Source organism: Eleutherodactylus coqui, chromosome 7, assembly GCF_035609145.1.
Source record: "Eleutherodactylus coqui strain aEleCoq1 chromosome 7, aEleCoq1.hap1, whole genome shotgun sequence".
Classification (NCBI taxonomy): Eukaryota; Metazoa; Chordata; class Amphibia; order Anura; family Eleutherodactylidae; genus Eleutherodactylus; species Eleutherodactylus coqui.
Window position 1 is genome coordinate 167,583,958 of NC_089843.1, and position 17,649 is coordinate 167,601,606.

The 17,649-nt window shown below is 47.1% G+C and overlaps 1 protein-coding gene across 3 annotated transcripts in view; it reads right to left on the bottom strand.

Annotated features, from left to right (window-relative positions):
* The window catches only part of LOC136572941 (NADP-dependent alcohol dehydrogenase-like), a 58,059-nt gene that overhangs the window by 33,408 nt on the left and 7,002 nt on the right, over positions 1-17,649 (bottom strand). For all 3 annotated transcript variants that reach the window (XR_010785830.1, XM_066573983.1, XM_066573982.1), the window contains exon 2: positions 10,760-10,861. Coding sequence is in view for 2 of the 3 variants with exons in the window: in XM_066573983.1 (XP_066430080.1) it covers positions 10,760-10,861 (102 nt within the window). In the remaining variant the exon portion in view is untranslated. The remainder of the gene's footprint in view (positions 1-10,759; positions 10,862-17,649) is intronic.

Sequence of the window (17,649 nt, forward strand, 5' to 3'; positions counted from 1 at the left end):
CTTTACGGTGGGTGGTCCTTAAGGAATTAAAGAATGTGTTGTCTTAGTGTATGAAGCAAAAGGTCATTTAAAGAGTATATATAAAAACATGTTCCATCTGAAAGACAAAATCAAAGAGGGATTCTAGCCAGGAACAGAGGAGTTAAAAATTCTTACCCCTGCCACCGCCCTTCTTCTTGTGTGGGCCCAACAGTGAACCAGTAGGACCAGTTTGTAATGTATTCCTGAGATGCAATTCTGCTGGATACTTAGTGTTTTCCATTGGTGAATTTGTGCTTTAAGTAGCCTAGCTGGTGACTGCGGTCCCCTCTTCATACCATATCACAGAACTTTTTTTTGATTGTCTGACTCACTTTTGGATGTTAGCCATATCCAGGCCGAATTTTGTAATCAATAACCGTTAATATTTAAAGTTTTTTCATATGCTTGATAAAGGACAATGAGCACGAAATGTTGCCTAATGTGAACATCTGGACTGTCCATATAAATGTTATGAGCATTCAAAAAAAAAAAATACAGTGTGTGCTGTCCAACTGTGTATTTCTGATACCGACAGAGTCTGGGTTGGAGGGACTCTGGGGCACTGCACTACGTCCAACCTACATGAGGGAGTGCTACCAAATGCACTTTAAGTTGCATGTATGTCCTAATTCATCATGGCAGCTTTTAACCCCTTGAGTGGCGGGTTTCCTACCACCCTGTCGTGCCCACCAGGGCAGGTTTTTTAAAATGGTCTAATCATTGAATTTCAACTAATTTTGCAGTTGCGTCTCAAGAGCCATAACTTTTTCATTTTTCCATTGACATGGCCATATAAGGGCTTGTCTTTTGCGGGACAAGTTGTGATTTTTTAAACAGGGGGGAGGAAAAAAAGAAATGGGGAAAAAAGAAATAAAGGGGCCATGTCATTAAGGGGTTAAATAATGTATTAACTTCCTTCTCTGGGTCATTACGACGCATGGATACCACATGTGTGATTGTATTTTTGATTTTTTACAAAGTAAAGGGAGACAAGTGTTTTTATTATTTTTTTTATAATTTTTTTCTTTTTTTTTTTTTTCTTTTGTCCCTTTAGGGGACTTCCACAGGGACCCATCAGGACCCCCTGATCACATTCCGGGGGTCCGATGGTGACAGCCCTTTACATGCTGCAGTGGCAGCCCTTTACATGCTGCAGTCACATAGACTGCAGCATGTAAAGGGTTAACACAGCAGAGATCGGAGGTTTTCTCTGATCTCTGCTGTAAGAGCTGGTACCTAGCTGTCCTCTCACAGCCAATCACCAAGCTCTCCCTGCCACAGAGACCATCGGCTTGCTTCTGACAAGCCGATGGTCTCTATGGCAACCTGTAAACAAACCAGTGCATGAGATTGCCGACATATCGGCAATATCTTTTGCTGGTTTTTCAAAGCCCTTGCACTGCTCTGTGTGGGTCTGTGCAGGCAGAGCACAATGTCACAGCTTGTGGCATTGTGCTCTGCAGCTCCCATAGTGATACATAGCCCGAAAATCTTCCGGGCTATGTTGCTATGAGCAGTGGAGCTCGGCCCAGAAAATTTCCGGGCGTGCCACTCAAGGGGTTAAGGGGCAGTTCTGTGCATTGATGAATCACCCCAAATTTTTCACCATGAGTAATTTATTAGTGTGGCATAAACTGGTTGTGGACAGCCTCGTCGGACATCTTGAATCATTTGAAATTCATTCCCTAGGAAATGGGTAGCCAGTGAAGGGATTGGCAGAGGAGAAACGTTGGAAGAGGTGGATTAACTGGGCAGCAGAGTCAATGGATTGGAGGGGCGCAAGAGTATTCGATGGAAGACCACAGAGAAGGATGTTGCAGTAGTCTAGGTGGGACATAAGGGCATAGGCTAGCATTTTTGTTGAATCGAGGTAGATTCGAGAAATATTTTGAGTTGGGTGCAGCAGGACTTGGTAAGGGCTTATATGTACAGTTTTGAAGAAAGGGTGAATTCAAAGGTTATCCAGAGGTAGCGGACTTGAGAGACTGAGGAAAGTGTGGAGTCATTAATGCCCCATTTACACAGGTAGACTGTTGGCTAAATGATCAGCATGATCGGGTGACGGCACTGCTAGTTATTAGCGCTCGTGCAGAGAGTTTAGACAGGCGGATCACCATCGTGTATGACTCAGTTTTTTACAACTTCTCGCTCAGCGCTTCCCATTCTATGTCAAGTGGGGAGTGTTTACATGTAGCGAGTAGTGAGCGAACTAGCAATGGTTCTTATGCTCGCTGAAAGTGAGCGGCAAACAAAAAGTAAATGAATAGCACACAATGGCTTTGCATTTAGACACAACAATTAATGCGCTTTTTCATTAGCTTGAATAACTTTTGCTTAATAGTCATCCTATATAATTTGCCCTTAAGGGAGACTTTTAATTCTAGCAGGAGGGTTGAGTTGGTTGGAGAAAACAGCTTACCCACTTTTCCCACTTCATGTGGAGTTTAAAAAGCAGGAGTTAAAAAGGAGTATTTAGCTGGTAGGCACTACGATTGTGTTATATTGGAAATGACTAGAGATGAGCGAACATGCTCTTTCGAGCTTGCTACTCATTCGAGTATTAGGGTACTCGGGATGCTCGTTACTCGAGAGGAACACCACGTGGTACTCGAGTCAATTGCATTTCCCTTCCACTCATGTTTAGCGCCATTTTCTAGCCAATAAACATGCGGGGAAGGCATCACCACTTCCTCCTGTGACGTGCCAGCCCTCTGCCCGCCAACAGCAGTGAGTGGCTGGGCTGATCAGATGACCGCCGAGTACTTGAACTAATCCCGCCCGCGGCTCGCCTCAGACGCATGCTGGCAGTGGTTTGGGAAAGTGGTGATGCTTATACAGGGAAAGTGTTCGAGTAGGATCCTGTCTTCAAGAACCCCAACGGTCCTTCTTAGGGCTACTCCTCATCCTATGCATTACTGTTGTGGCTGGCTAGGAGCAGTAATGCACCATTTTTTAAAAAGCATTTATCCCTCTGCAGAGCATTACAGCTATAGCGTTCTCAATCTGCAGTGCATTAGGCAGAGTTGAGGGAAAGAGCTACTTATATAGGGAAAGTGCTAGAGTAGGATCCTGTCTTCAAGAACCCCAAGAGTCCTTCTCAGGGTTACTCCTTATCGTTTGCATTACAGTTGTGGCTGGCTGGGAGCAGTAGTGCACCTTTTTTTTTTAACGCATGTAGGCCTGTGCACAGCCTTTCAGTTATAGCATTCTCAGTCTGCAGTGCATTACACCGAGGTCTCACCATGAAACAGTACTCTAATATTTCCTAGGCTACTGCAAACCATTTCAGTTATACCGCTCTCAGTCTGCAGTGCATTACACAGAGTTTAGGGACAGCGCTGCTGAGATAGGGAAAGTTTTACCGTCGGGATCCTCTCTACAAGAACCCCAAGGGCCTTTTTTAGGGCTACTTCTCACAGTGTGCATTATAGTTGTGGCTGACTGGGAGCAGTAGTGCACTCTTTTTTTATACGCATTTAGGCCTGTGCACAGTCTTTCAGTTATAGCGTTCTCAGTCTGCAGTGTATTACACCGAGGTCTCACCGTGAAACAGTACTCTAATATTTCCTAGGCCACTGCAAACCATTTCAGTTATACCGTTGTATGTCAGCAGAGCATTAGACAGAGGTTTCACCTCTAAACAGTACTGTAATATTCCCTAGGCCACTGCAAAGCATTTCAGCTCTGTCACTGTGCAGAGCGTCTCACAATACCCTTACCTTGGGGGGTTGAGATAGTCGCAGTTAACAGTACTACCCACTGGCTTTAGAGTTTTCTCCCACTTTATACAGCCTCTCTTATTTACAAGTCTCTGTGAGCGGTAAATGACCCCTAGGTATCAGCGCAAGACAGCGGGTTAATTTTTCAAGTCACAGCATAGAGCCTCCGCTATCTAGAAGTCTCTGTGTGCGGTGAATTAGCCACAGTTGTCAGCGCTGTACAGTGGGGTAATTTATTTGGGCCCTGATCTATCCCTAATCCGCCATGATGAGGAGTAAGGGTAAGGGTCGAGGACGTAGACGCGGGCGTCCAAGTTAGAGTGTGGGCTCAGGCCGAGTTCCTATGCGGGGTGAATCACAGCGGGCTGCTGAGGGATTAGGAGAGAGGCAAGTTTCTGGCCTCATATCACAATTTGCGAGTCCGCGTGGTAGACCTTTATTACAAACAGAGCAGTTCGAGCAGGTCCTGACGTGGATGGCAGAAAACGCGTCCAGCAATGTATCGACCACCCAGTCTTCTACGCAGTCCACTACTCCCGGCCTAGGGACTGCAACTCTGAATCTTCTGCCTGCTCCTCCTTACTCCCAGCCTCCTCACTCCATGAAAATGACATATTCTGAGCTGGCAGACTCCTAGGAACTGTTCTCGGGTCCCTGCCCTGAGTGGGAAAAAAACATTCCTCTCTCACCTGAGGAGTCTGTCGTGGCCGATGCCCAACCTTTGGAAAGTTCCCGAAGTGCGGGTGATGAGGCTGGGGACTTCCGGCAACTGTCTCAAGAGCTTTTTGTGGATGAGGATGATGAGACACAGTTGTCTGTCAGTGAGGTAGTAATAAGGGCAGTAAGTCCGAGGGAGGAGCGCACAGAGGATTCGGAGGAAGAGCAGCTGGATGATGAGGTGACTGACCCCACCGGGCTTGCTATGCCTACTGAGGATAGGGCTTAGGAGGGGGAGGTAAGTGCAGCAGCAGGACAGGTTGGAAGAGGCAGTGGAGTGGCCAGGAGTAGAGGCAGGGCCAGAGTGAAGAATCCCCAAACTGTTTCCAAAAGCACCCCCTCGCGGCATGCCTCTGTGCAGAGGGCTAGGTGTTCAAAGGTGTGGATGTTTTTTAGTGAGAGTGCGGACGACTGACGAACTGTCGCATGCAACCTGTGTCACAACAAGATCAGCCGGGGAGCCACCAATAGCAGCCTCACCACCACCAGCATGCACAGGCATATGATGGCCAAGCACCTCACAAGGTGGAATGAAGGCCATTCACCGCCTCTGGGTCACACCACTGCCTCTTACCCTGTGCCACAACCTGCCACACAGATCCAATCCCCCTACCAGGACGCAGGCATGAGCGCCTCCCGGCCTGCACCCATACCCTCACCTCCACGGTCCTCCACTCCATCCAGCAATGTCTCTCAGGGCAGCGTTCAGCTGTTGCTAACACAAGCGTTGGAGTGAAAGCAGAAATATGCCACCACCCACCCGCATGCACAAGCTTTAAACGTGCACATTGCCAAATTAATCAGCCTGGAGATACTGCCATACAGGCTTGTGGAAACGGAGGCTTTCAAAAACATGATGCCGGCGGCGGTCCCGCGCTACTCGGTCCCCAGTTGCCACTATTTTCCCGGTGTGCCGTCCCCGCCCTACACCAGCACATCTCCCGCAACATAAATCGTGCCCTCACCAACGCAGTTACTGGGAAGGTCCCATTAACCATGGACATGTGGACAAGTACTGGCAGGCAGGACCACTATATCTCCCTGATGGCACATTGGGTGAACTTGGTGGAGGTTGGGACCGAGTCAGAGCCTGGGACCACTTATGTTCCTACCCACACGCAGAATAGCAGGTCCTACCTCGGTGCTGGTATCTGCGGTGTTTTATGCCACCTCCTCCAACCCCCCCCTCCTCCTCTTCCGCCACCTCCACCTCTCAAGTAAGAAGTGTGAGCACATCGCTAGCAGTCGGTAGCGCGCGCCGCGGCAGCATAGCCATGGGCTAGCGTCAGCAAGCCGTGCTGAAACTAATCAGATTAGGTGACAAGAGACATATGGCCCCTGAGCTGTTGCAGAATCTGACAGAGCAAACCGACCTATGGCTTTAGCCCCTGAGCCTCCAACCGGGTATGGCCGTGTGTGACAACGGCCATAACCTGGTGGCAGCTCTGCAGCTCGGCAGCCTCACACATGTGCCATGCCTCGCCCACGTCTTCAAACTGGTGGTTTAGTGGTTTCTGAAAAACTACCCCCACTTGTCTGACCTGCTCGGCAAGGTGCGCCCTGTCTGCGCACATTTCCACAAGTCCACCATGGACGCTGCCACCCTGAGGACCCTGCAACCTCGGTTTCAGCTGCCAGAGCACCGACCACTGTGCGTCGTGCCCACACGCTGGAATTCTACACTGCCCATTTTGGCTAGGTTGTACGAGCAGCGTAGAGCAATAGTGGAATACCAGCTGCAATTCTTTACTGAGGAGTGGGCATGGATGGCAGACATCTGCCATATCCTGGGAAACTTTGAGGAGTCTACTCAAATGGTGAGCAGCGATGCGGCCATCATTAGCATTACCATCCCGCTGCTTTGCCTGCTGAGAAGTTCGCTGCAAAGCATAAAGGCCGATGCTTTGCGGTTGGAACAGGAGATGGAAGATGACAGTATGTCGCTTGATAGCCAGACCACCCTCATGTCTATATCTCAGCATGTTTTGGAGGAGGAGGAGGAGGAGGAGGAGGAGGAGGAGGAGGGGGAAGAGACTGCTGGCCACACTGGAGAGGGTACTTATGCTGCTTGTCTCTTAACTGTTTAGCGTGTATGGGCTGAAGAGGAGGAGGAAGATCCTGAAAGTCATCCTCCTAGTGAGGACAGCGATGTGTTGTGTACTGGGACCCTGGCACACATGGCTGACTTCATGTTAGGCTGCCTTTCCCATGACCCTCGCATTAGACGCATTCTGGCCAACACGGATTACTGGGTGTACACCCTTCTCGACCCCCGGTATAAGGAGAACCTTTCCACTCTCATTCCCGAAGAGGAAAGGGGTACAAGCGTGATGCAATACCACAGGGCCCTGGTGGAAAAAGTGATGCTAAAGTTCCCATCTGATAGCGCTAGTGGTGGAAGACGCAGTTCCGAGGGCCAAGTAGCAGGTGAGGTGTGGGGATCAGGCAGCATGTCCAGCGCAGGCAGGGGAACACTCTCCAAGGCCTTGGCCAGTTTTATGGCTCCCCAGCAAGTGTGTGTCACCACTCCCCAGTCAAGGCTGAGTCAGAGGGACCACTGTAAAAAGATGGTGAGGGAGTATGTATGCGATCATACCATCGTCCTCCATGATGCCTCCACTCCATACAACTATTGGGTGTCGAAGCTAGACATGTGGCACGAACCTGCGCTGTATGCCCTGGAGGTGCTGGCCTGCCCTGCCGCTAGCATCTTGTCAGAGATGGTGTTTAGTGCAGCTGGAAGATTTATCACGGATAAGGGTACCCGCCTGTCAATTGCCAGCGCCGACATGCTTACACTCATAAAGATGAACAAAGGCTGGATTTCCCCAGACTTCTCTTCTCCACCGGCGGAAAGCAGCGGAACCTAATGATTCTTTTCGCTGCAACAGGAGAAAAATGCATCCTCTATCACCACAAAAAAGGGGGAATTAGCTTTGTGAATCACTCTCGGATAGTATTACTCCTTCTCCTCCTAAAACAACATGTCATCACGCTGAACTGCCAGCTTTTCTGAGGCCCAAAAGGCTTTGTTTAAAAGTTTTTTACAATTTTTAAAAGTTTCAAGATTTTATACTTTAACTGAAACCAATTTTTTCACAGGGCTGCCTCCAGGCTCTGCTACAAATTAAGCAACAGCGAGCTGTATCTTTAAAAAATGTTTATTGGTTTCACCTGCCCTCGCGGTTCAGCAATTTTTCAGGGGTACACTTGTACTCTTGATACACCAATTTTTCTGGCCCTCGCCTATACTGTTATCTAACTAATTTTTTCAGCCTTCACCTACACTCTTGGTAACCAAATCTTTTCAGGTGTTCGCCAATACTCTTGGTACACCAACATTTCAGGGGTTCGTCTACACTCTTGCTACAGAAATCTTCCAGGGGTCCATCTATACTCTTGCTACAGAAATGTTACAGGGGTCTGCCTATAATCTTGCTACAGAAATGTTACTGGGGTCTGCCCATACTCTTGCTACAGAAATGTTACTGGGGTCCGCCTATACACTTGCTACATACCACAAAATATAAGAGGAATGTCCACAGCACAATGTTCACCCATATAGGTTTGGACAGGTGTCCTGCAAAGCCAGCTAGTAAGGTCTGGATCCAATGCAGACCAGGAGTATAGTATATCAGCAAATGGTGAAGATAGCAGCAGTTCGGTGCAATTAAAACGCTTTTATTCCTCCCAACGAAAGACAACAACAACGTTTCAACTTGAATAAGTCTTAAGACTTATTCAAGTTGAAACGTTGTTGTTGTCTTTCGTTGGGAGGAATAAAAGCGTTTTAATTGCACCGAACTGCTGCCATCTTCACCATTTCCTGATATACACTTGCTACAGGAATGTTACTGGGGTCCACCAATACTCTTGCTACATAAATGTTACTGGGGTCCGCCTATACACTTGCTACAGAAATGTTACTTGGGTCCACTCATACTCTTGTTACAGAAATGTTACTAGGGTCCGCCTATACTCTTGCTACATAAATGTTACTGGGGTCCGCCTATACACTTGCTACTGAAAGATTTGAGGGGCCCACCTATACTCTTGCTACAGAAATGTTACTGGGGTTCGCCTATACACTTGCTACTAAAAGGTTTGAGGGGTTCACCTATGCTCTTGCAACAGAAAAGTTTCAGGGGTCTGCTTATACACTTGCTAGTGAAAGGTTTCAGGGGTTCACCTATACTCTTGCAACAGAAAAGTTTCAGTGGTCTGCCTATACTGTGGGTGCACAAAGCTTTCCCATAGCGGTGTTCAGCTGACTGACATATACACAGAATGAATTGTGTGGGGACACATGGATTTCCCATAGCTATGTAACTCATGGCCCCTTGGATCCCACAAGGTGGAAGCTGGAACCAAGCCTGACCCAGGGCCCGCTCATGTACTTCCCACGCAGAGTATTGCGGGTCCTACTCAGTCATGGTTTCTTGGCCTTATTATGCTACCTCCTCCTCCTGCTTTAGGCCCACGATTACTGAGTCTTTGGAGTGATGAAAGCAACCGTAACTGATTTAATGATACGTTCACAGCTGTACTAGCATCCGAGTCCACTTTATGCCCACGATTACTGAGGGTGTGAGCCAAGGCCGAGGTCCTTGGCGGGGTGAAACTCTGCCATGTTTGGGTGCTCTGATTTCTTTATTTGTAATACTGTCTTTGAGTTCCAGGGGCTCACCTATGCTGTGGGTGCACAAAGAATTCCCATTGCGTTGTTTTACCTGTCTGGCACAAATACATTGACTGACTTGGCTAGGGTACAGACAGCTTTCCCATTGTGGTGTTTTACCTATCTGGCAAAAATACACAGAATGACTAGGGCAGAAGTGGGGGCCGAGGTCATTGGCGGGGTGAAACTCTGCCATGTGTGGGCACTTTGTTTTATTCATGTGTAATACTGTCTTTGAGTTTCATGGGCTCGCCTATGCTGTGGGTGCACAAAGATTTCCCATTGCAGTGTTTTACCTATTTGGCACAAATACACTGACTGACTTGGGTAGGGCGCAGAAGGCTTTCCCTTTGCGGTTTTCAGCTATCTGACACCTATACAGAATGAATTGTGTGGGGACACGTGCATTTCCCATTGCTATGTAACTTACGGCACCTTGGGTCACACAAGGTGGAGGATGGGACCGAGCCTGACCCTTGGCCCGCTCACGTGCTTTCCACACAGAGTATTGCAGGTCCTACCTTGGTCATGGTTTCTCGGGCTTATTATGCCACCTCATCCTCCTGCTTGGGATCTGGAGATCAGCGGAACCACAGTTATCCGAGATACTGGATTGGAGCATTCACAGGAAGCGCTAGTGATTTCATGAGACTTTCACAGGGTCCCTGTATACCTGTGGTGGCTACTTTTGCAACACCTCCTGCTTCAAACAATCGTTGGTGTTAGTATGTGCTGCTGCATTGTGGAGATGTGTAGAAATGCTGGCACCTGAGTCACCTTTATGCCTACATTTGCGGCTCCTGACAAATTTGTGATGGAGGTGGCACGGGATTGGAATGATGATCGTATGTTAATTTATCATCAATTGTCATCAGCATTGTGGGCTATGTCCACACTTTCAAAGAGGGTCGCTGCCTGGCCCTGCCAACCCTCTGCAGTGTGTGTCTCCGGCTCCTCCTCATCGCAGACACACTTATAAATCGACATGAGTGTCGATGGAACGAGCATGTGGCATGAGGCCAGCTGAACGCTGCGCAGGGAAAATTTTGGATGCGCTGTGGACGCAGGGTCGTGTGGGGGGTTGGACAGCAATGCCAGCATGTAACCCAGGAGAAGAGGCAGCGGTGTCACCCGCAGGCGGTGATTTTCCTTGGTTGTAGCTAGTGTGGTGCTTAGCTAAGCTGTGCCAGTGCGTGTGCCTTGCTAATGAGGGTCTGTCCCAAGTAAATAGCTAGGGGGGTGACCGCCAGGCTCTTGCCCCTACTTTGGCTTAATAGTGGGACCTGGGAGCCTCAGATGCAGCCATGCATGCTGCCCCTGCCATTCCCTATCCATTTCTGTGGTGTTTCCATGACTTTCTGATGTTTTCAGGTGTTTCACAAATCATCCCCTATGCGGAGCATCGGTCCCATACAAAAATGCTCGAGTCGCCCATTGACTTCAATGGGGTTCATAACTCGAAAAGAGCTCTGGAGCATTACGAAAAGTTCGACTCTAGAACCGAGCACCCGAGCATTTTGGTGCTCGCTCATCTTTAGAAATGACTTGACTTACTCAGCTCATGTACCCTATAGGATTTTCTCAGCAAATCATGTAATACATATTTTAGTTATAGCTCTCCTACCTTTATTCTGACTTCATGAGCTTTTGGTGGAGCCACTTCAACATCCTCAATGCTAAAAGGTTTACAAGCTTCCCAGGCAACAGCAGCCTTGCATTTAATAACCTGAAAAACAAAGCCATTGTTTTGGGTAATGTTTCATATAATTATCTAAGGGTGGTTTCACATCTGCGCCCGGGGTTCCACTTTACTGCTTCATTCAGGGAGCAAGAAAGGTTAATCCCCATGGCTGAATGGCTCCATCCCAGGATGAAACCGAGCAGCTCCAAACGTATCCTATTGACTATAATGGGCGTCCATTCGTTTTCTCCTCAGATGACCCACTTCTTTCTCTGGCATTTTGAGCCAGATTTCTGATGGAGGTTCAGTGAAATCAGCTTATCAGAATCATTATGTTGAACATAGAAAGCTAACATTGAATTTATAACCTGCCATGTCAGCACTGAAATGTTATGTAATAGTTTGCCATATGGACATTTCCATAATTACACAACTACAACTGTCAATAGCAAATTGGCATCCACCAGTTACAAGCCTCGGCATGTTTCAGCAACCTGTGATTGTCTAAGCACACTGGAAGTTGTAGTTTCGCAAAGCTTACTATTTGTGAAAATATGTAAATTACAATTTTATTTACAAACTAGCTTACCCGTCGCGCGTTGCTGCGAAGACAGACATACATACATACATTCGTTTTTATATATCTAGTGTAGTAATGCATAAAGGAAAAACAGACAGACATACATTCATTTTATATATATATAGATGACATCAGGAAGTGAGAAAATTAGATTCCGTACGTAAAATTTTGACGCTAATTCTTTGGCGCTTAGAATTGAATAATTGATTTGGGACCTATTAACTTTTCCTATTTATGACATAATCAATGCTCGTGCCAAATTTCAAGTTTCTATGACATTGGGAAGTGAGAAAATTACATTCCAGACGTAAAATTTGGACGCTAATTCTTTGGCGCTTAGAATTGAATAATCGAGTTGGGACCTATTAACTTTTCCTATTTATGACATAATCAATGCTCATGCCAAATTTCAAGTTTCTATGACATTGGGAAGTGAGAAAATTAGATTCCGTACGTAAAATTTGGACGCTAATTCTTTGGCGCTTAGAATTGAATAATCGAGTTGGGACCCTTAAACTTTTCCTATTTATGATATAATCAATGCTCGTGCCAAATTTCAAGTTTCTATGACATTGGGAAGTGAGAAAATTAGATTCCGTACGTAAAATTTGGACGCTAATTCTTTGGCGCTTAGAATTGAATAATCGAGTTGGGACCCATTAGCTTTTCCTATTTATGACATAATCCATGCTCCTGCCAAATTTCAAGTTTCTATGACATTGGGAAGTGTAAAAATTAGATTCCGTACGTAAAATTTGGACGCTAATTCTTTGGCGCTTAGAATTGAATAATCGAGTTGGGACCCTTGAACTTTTCCTATTTATGACATAATCAATGCTCGTGCCAAATTTCAAGTTTCTATGACATTGGGAAGTGAGAAAATTACATTCCAGACGTAAAATTTGGACGCTAATTCTTTGGCGCTTAGAATTGAATAATCGAGTTGGGACCCATTAGCTTTTCCTATTTATGACATAATCCATGCTCCTGCCAAATTTCAAGTTTCTATGACATTGGGAAGTGTAAAAATTAGATTCCGTACGTAAAATTTGGACGCTAATTCTTTGGCGCTTAGAATTGAATAATCGAGTTGGGACCCTTGAACTTTTCCTATTTATGACATAATCAATGCTCGTGCCAAATTTCAAGTTTCTATGACATTGGGAAGTGAGAAAATTACATTCCAGACGTAAAATTTGGACGCTAATTCTTTGGCGCTTAGAATTGAATAATCGAGTTGGGACCTATTAACTTTTCCTATTTATGACATAATCAATGCTCATGCCAAATTTCAAGTTTCTATGACATTGGGAAGTGAGAAAATTAGATTCCGTACGTAAAATTTGGACGCTAATTCTTTGGCGCTTAGAATTGAATAATCGAGTTGGGACCCTTGAACTTTTCCTATTTATGATATAATCAATGCTTGTGCCAAATTTCAAGTTTCTATGGCATAGGGAAGTGAGAAAATTACATTCCAAACGTAAAATTTGGACGCTAATTCTTTGGCGCTTAGAATTGAATAATCGAGTTGGGACCTATTAACTTTTCCTATTTATGACATAATCAATGCTCATGCCAAATTTCAAGTTTCTATGACATTGGGAAGTGAGAAAATTACATTCCAGACGTAAAATTTGGACGCTAATTCTTTGGCGCTTAGAATTGAATAATCGAGTTGGGACCAATTAACTTTTCCTATTTATGACATAATCAATGCTCTTGCCAAATTTTAAGTTTCTATGACATTGGGAAGTGAGAAAATTAGATTCCGTACGTAAAATTTGGATGCTAATTCTTTGGCGCTTAGAATTGAACAATCGAGTTGGGACCCATTAGCTTTTCCTATTTATGACATAATCCATGCTCCTGCCAAAGTTCAAGTTTCTATGACATTGGGAAGTGTAAAAATTAGATTCCGTACGTAAAATTTGGACGCTAATTCTTTGGCGCTTAGAATTGAATAATCGAGTTGTGACCCTTGAACTTTTCCTATTTATGACATAATCAATGCTCGTGCCAAATTTCAAGTTTCGATGACATCAGAAAGTGAGAAAAGTAGATTCCGTACGTAAAATTTGGACGCTAATTCTTTGGCGCTTAGAATTGAATAATCGAGTTGGGATCAATTAACTTTTCCTATTTATGACATAATCAATGCTCGTGCCAAATTTTAAGTTTCTACGACATTGGGAACTGAGAGAATTAGTGGCAGTGATGGAAATCGAACGATCTACGTGGGGGGGGGGGCGTAACTGTCGATGACGCTCGCACGCGCGCCATTTATCGTAGGATAGTTGTACTATGCCTATAATCTTCCCAGGAGTGTACTCAACAACTTCCCAAAGTTTCATGGCGATCGGATGAATGGTGTAGTTGCGCATAAAGGACAAACAGACAAACACGCAGACATACATTCAATTTTATATATATAGATAACATCACTTTGCTATTGTTTAGGCATGTGAATATATCATGTATACCGAGAGACAGATTTTTGCATGTCATGCATTGATTCAATAAGGTAAATAAAGCACCTGTCTTGGATCGGCAACTTTCTAAGTGGGCAGAACTATGGGGATAAGTCAGTAAAGTCTATAAAAGTATTTACATACAGGATGAAGGTCAATTTCAGATTTTGTTGCATTTTAAACTGCAGAAACTTTTTTTTCTGCAGACTTTAATTGAGGAATTACATCTCCTGCATGTTAGAAATCCACAGCAACAATATCATAAGATGTCCTTAAGGGCTTATTCAGACGTGCGTATTTCGCCCGGTCTTCACGCCCGGCAGATATATACGCTGTCTCTTTCTGCAGGGGGAGGAAGCTGTCCAGGCTGGGAGGAGTGCAATGAGCTCCTGCCCCCTCTCCGCCCCTCGCCACTATTTGGAATGGGAGGGGGCAGGGCGGAATGTAGCTCCGTCCCGCCCCCCCTCCCTTTGCAGATAGTAGCGAGGGGCAGAGAGGGGGCGGGAGCTCAGAGCACTGCTCCCGACTCTTCCAGCCTCCTCCCCCTGCAGAGAGGGACACCGTATATCGGCTGGGCGTGAAAACCCAGCCGATATAAGGTCGTCTGAATGCGCCCTAAAGGCTTGGTTTTGTGTCGCCACATTCTAAGAGCCTTATTGATTTTTTTCCCCATTGCCAGAGCTGTAGAAGGCCTTTTTTTTGCGAGATGAACTCTAGTCTTCATTTATCAAATTTTTTGGAACATGTAAAATTTTGATCGCTTTTTATTCCATTTTTTTCGAGTGGCAAGATTAACAAAACCTGTAATTCTGGCATGTTTTTAATTTTTATTTTTCACTGCATTCTCTGAGCAGTATAAATAATATATTAAAGTAATTCTACAGGCCAGTCTAATTATGCCAATACCATGACCCGGGTATAACGGAGTCGTATGCTGCTATGACCTACCCCTTTAAATCCCCCTCCCCACCTACCATTACCCGAACAGACCACCGACACCATCTGTTGGATAAAATTTGGCCACAGCAGCCAATTTATTAAAACAAACAACATTAACATAAAATTTTTAAACGCATTTCCTTTCAAATATATCATACACCATTATAACCTCCTAACCATTATAAACATTCCCTAATGGAAAACCTGCGAAGAGGACCTTGGAGCCCCTCCTACTTCTAAAAATATCCTGTCGCCTCAAACCAACAAAGGAAATAGCTGTCCCGGTCACCAGCCGCAACTTGGCTGGCTCAGGCGACGCTATTTCCAAAACCTTCTTCCTCCCGCCGCCGGTGGCAGACTCGGGAGCCCAAGCAAACTCCCCATTAACCTCCGGCCGCCGTTTCTTCCCGACCCCGAGGCCGGCTAGCCACCCCTGGCTAGCCTCTCCCACCGACTATCAGGGCTCCGCCCTGTAACCCAGGAGGCGACAGGCCACGATTGACCAAATACAAAAAAGGGGGGAAGGGGCTATGTAGCCCCTGCCTTCCCCCACTAACCTTCTACACGGGCTCCAAGGGCCCCTCCCCCTCCCCTGCTGCTATGACGAAAGCCCTTTCCCGTGATCCCACCCCTCTCCCCCCCTGGGTTTCTTCTAGGGCGGGCGGGCGGGACTCTTCTAACTTCAGCTTCTTTCTTCCTCTTCTTCTGGACGCTGTAATGGCCTTTCCCTGCGCTAACCCCTCTATTTAACCCCCTCTTCCTAAGCTCCGCCCCCTCCCGGCATCCTCTACTCTAATTAACCCCCCTCCTCCCCGTTAACCCTATCATGCTGCCTTCCTCCTACCGCCCTGCGGGCTTCCGGCTCCGGCAGACCTTGACCCGGGTATAACGGAGTCATATGCTGCTATGACCTACCCCTTTAAATCCCCCTCCCCACCTACCATTACCCGAACAGACCACCGACACCATCTGTTGGATAAAATTTGGCCACAGCAGCCAATTTATTAAAACAAACAACATTAACATAAAATTTTTAAACGCATTTCCTTTCAAATATATCATACACCATTATAACCTCCTAACCATTATAAACATTCCCTAATGGAAAACCTGCGAAGAGGACCTTGGAGCCCCTCCTACTTCTAAAAATATCCTGTCGCCTCAAACCAACAAAGGAAATAGCTGTCCCGGTCACCAGCCGCAACTTGGCTGGCTCAGGCGACGCTATTTCCAAAACCTTCTTCCTCCCGCCGCCGGTGGCAGACTCGGGAGCCCAAGCAAACTCCCCATTAACCTCCGGCCGCCGTTTCTTCCCGACCCCGAGGCCGGCTAGCCACCCCTGGCTAGCCTCTCCCACCGACTATCAGGGCTCCGCCCTGTAACCCAGGAGGCGACAGGCCACGATTGACCAAATACAAAAAAGGGGGGAAGGGGCTATGTAGCCCCTGCCTTCCCCCACTAACCTTCTACACGGGCTCCAAGGGCCCCTCCCCCTCCCCTGCCACAGCAAGTGAGGCTCGACCACCTTGAGCCTGCGCCGCCCCCCACACCAATAGCGCCCGCTCAATTCCCTCCTGTAATCCTTCCGTCCATAGGTCAATGCCGATGTCATTTAAGTGGACGCCGTCTGACCTCCAGTAATTGCCGACCCCTTTCTCCAGGTCTATATGTCGCGCTGCTACCCCCCCTTTGCTGCCCAGGAACCGCGACACTTCCCTGTTGAGCTTCACTCTTGCTCTGTTCAGGCCCTTCTCCGACTGCGCCCCCCTCCAAACTTTCCTAGGCACGATTTCGGACCACACTACGACCGTCCCCGGGTATGACGCTTGCAGTCTAAGACAGTCATACCTTATGTCCCTTGATAGGTCCCTAAACCTCCTTTTTCCCAAATCGTTTCCTCCCACGTGTATGACCAAAACCTCCGGCGCCCTATCCCACCTAACCCGCCTTTCAACTTCCTCCAATACGCTGCCCCAAGTCATCCCTCTAATCCCCATCCATCTCACTATCGCCTCACTCTTCTGAAACCGTAGCTGCCTCCCATTCGGCCGTACCCCCGCTCTCTCTGCTCCCCAAAAAACATAGGAGTCTCCCAAGATCCAAACTAATGCTGGACGACCATCTGTAAAATAAACAGCAACAATACTATATTAGCAAACCGCCATTATGACCCCCCCCACCCTCCAGACGACCCCGCCTTGAATTTAAAGCAGGTGGGGTCGCACGTATGATTTAAAACGCCCTGACTCCCACCGACCTATCCTCTTCACTGCCTCCTCCCCCATACCTCTTACTGACGCTTCCGTCGCCGCCCCCACCCGAAATGAGTGAGACCCGAACTGTGTATTATTAAAACCCGCCACCTCTAAGGCCTTCTTGAACACCGCTATAAACTGAAAACGCGACAAAAATTCCCCGGTCTCGTGCCGCAAAAATGGGCCCGTGCGAAAATTTAACCCTTTGCTATACTGCTCCCAGGCACTCAGAGGGCACATACTGGCCCCCGGCACCTCACCCAACCGGATCACCTGCCCCCGTCCTTGCTGATCCGTCTTGGACCGACGGATAAGCAAGTCCAACCTCCCGTCTACCAACCGCACATCCTCCGCCTGCAGGCCGCCCCCCACGGTCTTGCTAGGTGACACCAATTCGCTTACCCGTAGGGCCCCGAAAAATGCAAATGAAAAAGCCGCCCTAAACAACCGCCGCTCGAACTCTTTTCCGCAAACAACATCAACCGCCTCCCCTAATTTCTCCAAAACATCAAATGATACCGGTCGCCTAGTGTCCTGTCTCCCCTTCCCTCTCCTCAGACCCTTCAGCGCCTGTTTTACCAAAAAATT